This window comes from Epinephelus moara, chromosome 22 (assembly GCF_006386435.1).
Source record: "Epinephelus moara isolate mb chromosome 22, YSFRI_EMoa_1.0, whole genome shotgun sequence".
NCBI lineage: Eukaryota > Metazoa > Chordata > Actinopteri > Perciformes > Serranidae > Epinephelus > Epinephelus moara.
In genome coordinates, this window is record NC_065527.1 from 1,377,742 (window position 1) to 1,381,597 (window position 3,856).

Sequence of the window (3,856 nt, forward strand, 5' to 3'; positions counted from 1 at the left end):
ATTTATTGTTTCTTATCTGTGAAATTAAAGTAAATCAAAGCTTTGTTTCCACTGAGGGAAATGGTTTCAGCTTACAGAGACAGACAGGAGGTCTGCGTCACTGTGATGTGGAGTTACATTTCTGGGGAGGTGCACGTCAGGCTACAGTGTAGGGTACGGCGCCAATTTGACGCAGAAGTTTAAATTCTGCCCTGGCCGTAGAGCATAAGGGCTTCTTAGTAGAGTGCTCTTAATTGTCTGTAGGAATTCTGCCTAACAATGACTTGACAGTTAGGAGTGGTGTCCAGTGGTTGGTGGTTCGATGCCCCTGGGCTGTGCCTCCCTCTGGATATTAAAGTGTTATTACAGCAAACCACAGCAATGTGCTACAGCTGATGACAGGCCAGTTTCTCACATGGGTGGTTTTATTTTATTAGAGGAGGCTTGTGGGGCTCCCTCCGGCCTGGATTTCATTAATGAAATATCTCATAAAGTGTATTGGGTCTCAGAGTGGCAGAACAAGGACACAGGGCATCGGGCTGTTGTGATTTCCCTGAAGAAAAAATGTCAAACAATGACATTTATGTTAAAAGTAAACAGAGGCTGCACGCTTAGCGAGGACATCTGGACGCTGCTGTTCTGTCGCCATCATCAGTGTTTTGAGTGGGCTTTATAATCCAACAGGGACGCATGTTTAGCTGTGCAAGAAGTCTGTGCAAATAAAATACAGTCTCAAACTGGCAAATGAAAACTTCACCTACAGCTGGTGCTAAGGTTTGGTACGCGGCCATAACTGGTGCAGCATTCATTAGAGTTGGGGACATTAAGCTCACTGTGACCCTCTCTCTGTCTCTCACACAGGAGGCAGCTATAAGAAGATTGGATACTACGACAGCACTAAAGGCAATCTGTCCTGGTATGGGAATGACAAGTGGATCGGTGAGAGACATTCATCTTCCTCTGCTCCTTTATTTTCCTCTTCATCACTGTCTGTTGCACTCCTTCTACCGTCTAATCTCCTGTTTTCTCTGACCCTGCGGCCTTCCCCTCTCTCCATCTAATTCCTCTTTCCTTCCTCCTTTATTGCACTCTCCTCTCCCTCACCCCCCCCCCCACTCTTTGCATACAAGGTTGGCTGCAAACGTTCATCAATCAATCAGTCAGGTTTTATTTAGCAGCGCTCCTGCTAACTTCTTCACAGCTCACCAGACACCCGAGTGATTCAGCAGCGGATGGAGCCTCAGATAAGGGCTGCTGATGGGCCGATGCGCTGCCGAGCGACAATTTCATTCCATTTACTAATTAAACATGAGAACCACTTCAAAGCAACGACAGCAATGCAATAAATAGAAGATGCTAGTTGACAGTCTAAACAAAACAGGAGAAAGCAATCTGGGCGTCGGCGTAATGGGATTGGGCCTCATGACCTTGACTTTGAGGAATGAAATTGTGTTTCCTAATCAGTACACAGGGGAGCTCCGTGCGCGTCCGTGTCACTTCTGCCTCCTTGAGCACTGACGAGATGCAGATCTAAAATTGGTTAATGCTCCGAAAACTGCGGAGAGCTTTGAAAGTCTGGCGGAGGGGAAAACAAAAGCAAGTGACGCAGTGGTCAGCGGCGGGGAGGAGGGCGGTGGATGCAGCTCGATCTTCAGTTGTTTATTGTGTTTCCCTGTTTGCTCAACTGTCACGAGTGCTGTCTCAGACACAGCTGATTAGATTTCCTGTCAAAATGACATCGATTGTTTCAAGATGGAGGAGGCGGGGCGACTGTTGTACAAGTAAAGAAGGTGAAGTGCCGGCGGGCAGAGAGGGAGGAAGCATCATTTGTCCCTTTACAACAAACACTGTTTATATGTTGTGTAAATGCTTAAATGGTAGAAGAGAGAACAAGGCCGTTATTTGCTCGTGTTATTTATAGGCACAGTTATTATGCCTCTGTGCCGGTGATAATCTTGGCCGCAGGCACTATGTGGTTGGGATTCTGTCTGTACAACGGTACGTCCGTCCCCACCGAGCCTTTCTGTTTTCCATGCAGGAGGAAGCATGCATCTACTGCTGCACCACTGACCAAGCTACAGCTCAGCTCAGCTCAGCTCAGCTCAGGTGGACACCCTTAATATTTACATCTCTGCGCTGTCACGAGCACGAGCCTCTGGGCCATGAGTCGTCTGCACGGTGATACGGTTGACACGTGTAGTTCTGCAGGAAAAAATACATGAACCTGCTCCCAGTGAGGTCTGAGGATTATCTTGAGTGATGATTTTTGGAAAGAGATACTGCACTCGAGGTTATTAGATGTGTTTTTGGGGCTTTGAGCATCACAAGAAGAAGAGACATCTCTACGGTCGATATCTGCAACACTCACACCAAGTCTGTCTTTGATTATGGGCGGACTGTCCCTTTATGACGGGTAAAGGTGTTGCATTTTCACAGTGAGACATTTCCGCACCAATCCTCTGAAAATGAAGCTGCTGTTCCTCGAGTGTGTGTTGACATCTCAGCTATGAAGACAGCAGCCACGCTGTAATGTCCCCTGGACGTCACGCTCGTCTCCTGTCACTGAAAAGCTGGGAGCACAGATTCATCGCTGGCCGTGCGCCAGAAACTAGTTTTTGTAACCAAGCCAACAGACAGCAAGGTCATCCAAGTGGCCTCTTACTCTGATATGACAAGACCCGAGGGAGGGCCGGAGGAAGTGTCCACCGCCTGTGTTTTTGGTGTTTGACCCTGTGGACATGTCGTCCTCAGTGAGACTGTCTGGACCATCTGGACTGTGTTTAGAGGTCAGCAGATGCTCTGAGGCAGTGGACGGGCTGAGTAACACAGTACAAGGAGCCAGTTTCATGTGTGTGACAGCCAGTCACCCCAAAGCACTTGTCAAGATGTCTTCCTTCCTCGCCGCCAGTACGAGCGGTCAGCAGCGTCCGTCCTGGCAATGGGCACCAAAAATAGGCAGGACGGGGACATGACAGAATCAGGCCTCCTCAAGGTGGCCGGGACGTGTTGTCGAGTGGTTGCTACGTGCTGACGTGCCACAGCTCTGGGTTCGTTCTCTTCCTCCCTTCTTACCTTGTCTCTGCCTCCTTCCCTTAATCCCTCCTTTATCTCCTCGTCTCTCTCTGTGTCTCTCGAACGCGTCTCATCTCTCCCACTTTTATTTCCCAGTGTTTGTCCACAATCTCCTCTCCTCTCTTCCCTCATTCTTTCGGTCTCCTTGACAACCGCTGCTGCATCGCTGCCTCTCTCATATTGCCTTGGTAACCATTATGGGGCCAGTCGCCATGGTAACATACTGTCCCGATTCCACCATCAAGGGCAGGGGGAGGTATTAGTGCTGGAGAACACATTTTCCCAAAGGACTCTCGCTTACATACTCTCACACACACACACACACACACACACACACACACACACACACACTGTAACCCACACACATGCACAGGTAGACTCTGTATCTGTCTCCAGCAAACACTAACACCCTCTCACATACACTGTGCATCATCTTTATGAGTTATGATTCCTGCAGACTCTTTGCTTTATTGACACAGTGCTGCTGCTGCTGAAACAGGCTGAGAAACATTTCATGGAAAATGCAGAAGCAAATCATCATCATGTAAAAATCTACATCGATCAGCCAAAACATTTTAACCACTGGTGGGTGAAATGAATAATGTCGATCATCTCGTCGTGTTGTGCTGTGAAACTGAAGCCCCGTCTCCACCAAACCCTTTCAGTCCAGCACCTTTGGAACCAGCAGTAAGCCTTCAGACATGGTACCTAGACCCTCGGTCTGTTCAGACAGTCCTCTTAAATGTGGGCGGGGTTGTTGTCACTCACTGCTCCGTCCAGCACTCGCTGTATTTCCTCATCAGCG

General features: G+C 48.6%; 1 protein-coding gene across 1 annotated transcript in view; it reads left to right on the forward strand.

The window, feature by feature from the left end:
* The window catches only part of gabbr1b (gamma-aminobutyric acid (GABA) B receptor, 1b), a 208,197-nt gene that overhangs the window by 107,238 nt on the left and 97,103 nt on the right, over window positions 1–3,856 (forward strand). The window contains exon 15 of the mRNA XM_050035420.1: window positions 841–918. Coding sequence (XP_049891377.1) covers window positions 841–918 — 78 coding nt within the window. The remainder of the gene's footprint in view (window positions 1–840; window positions 919–3,856) is intronic.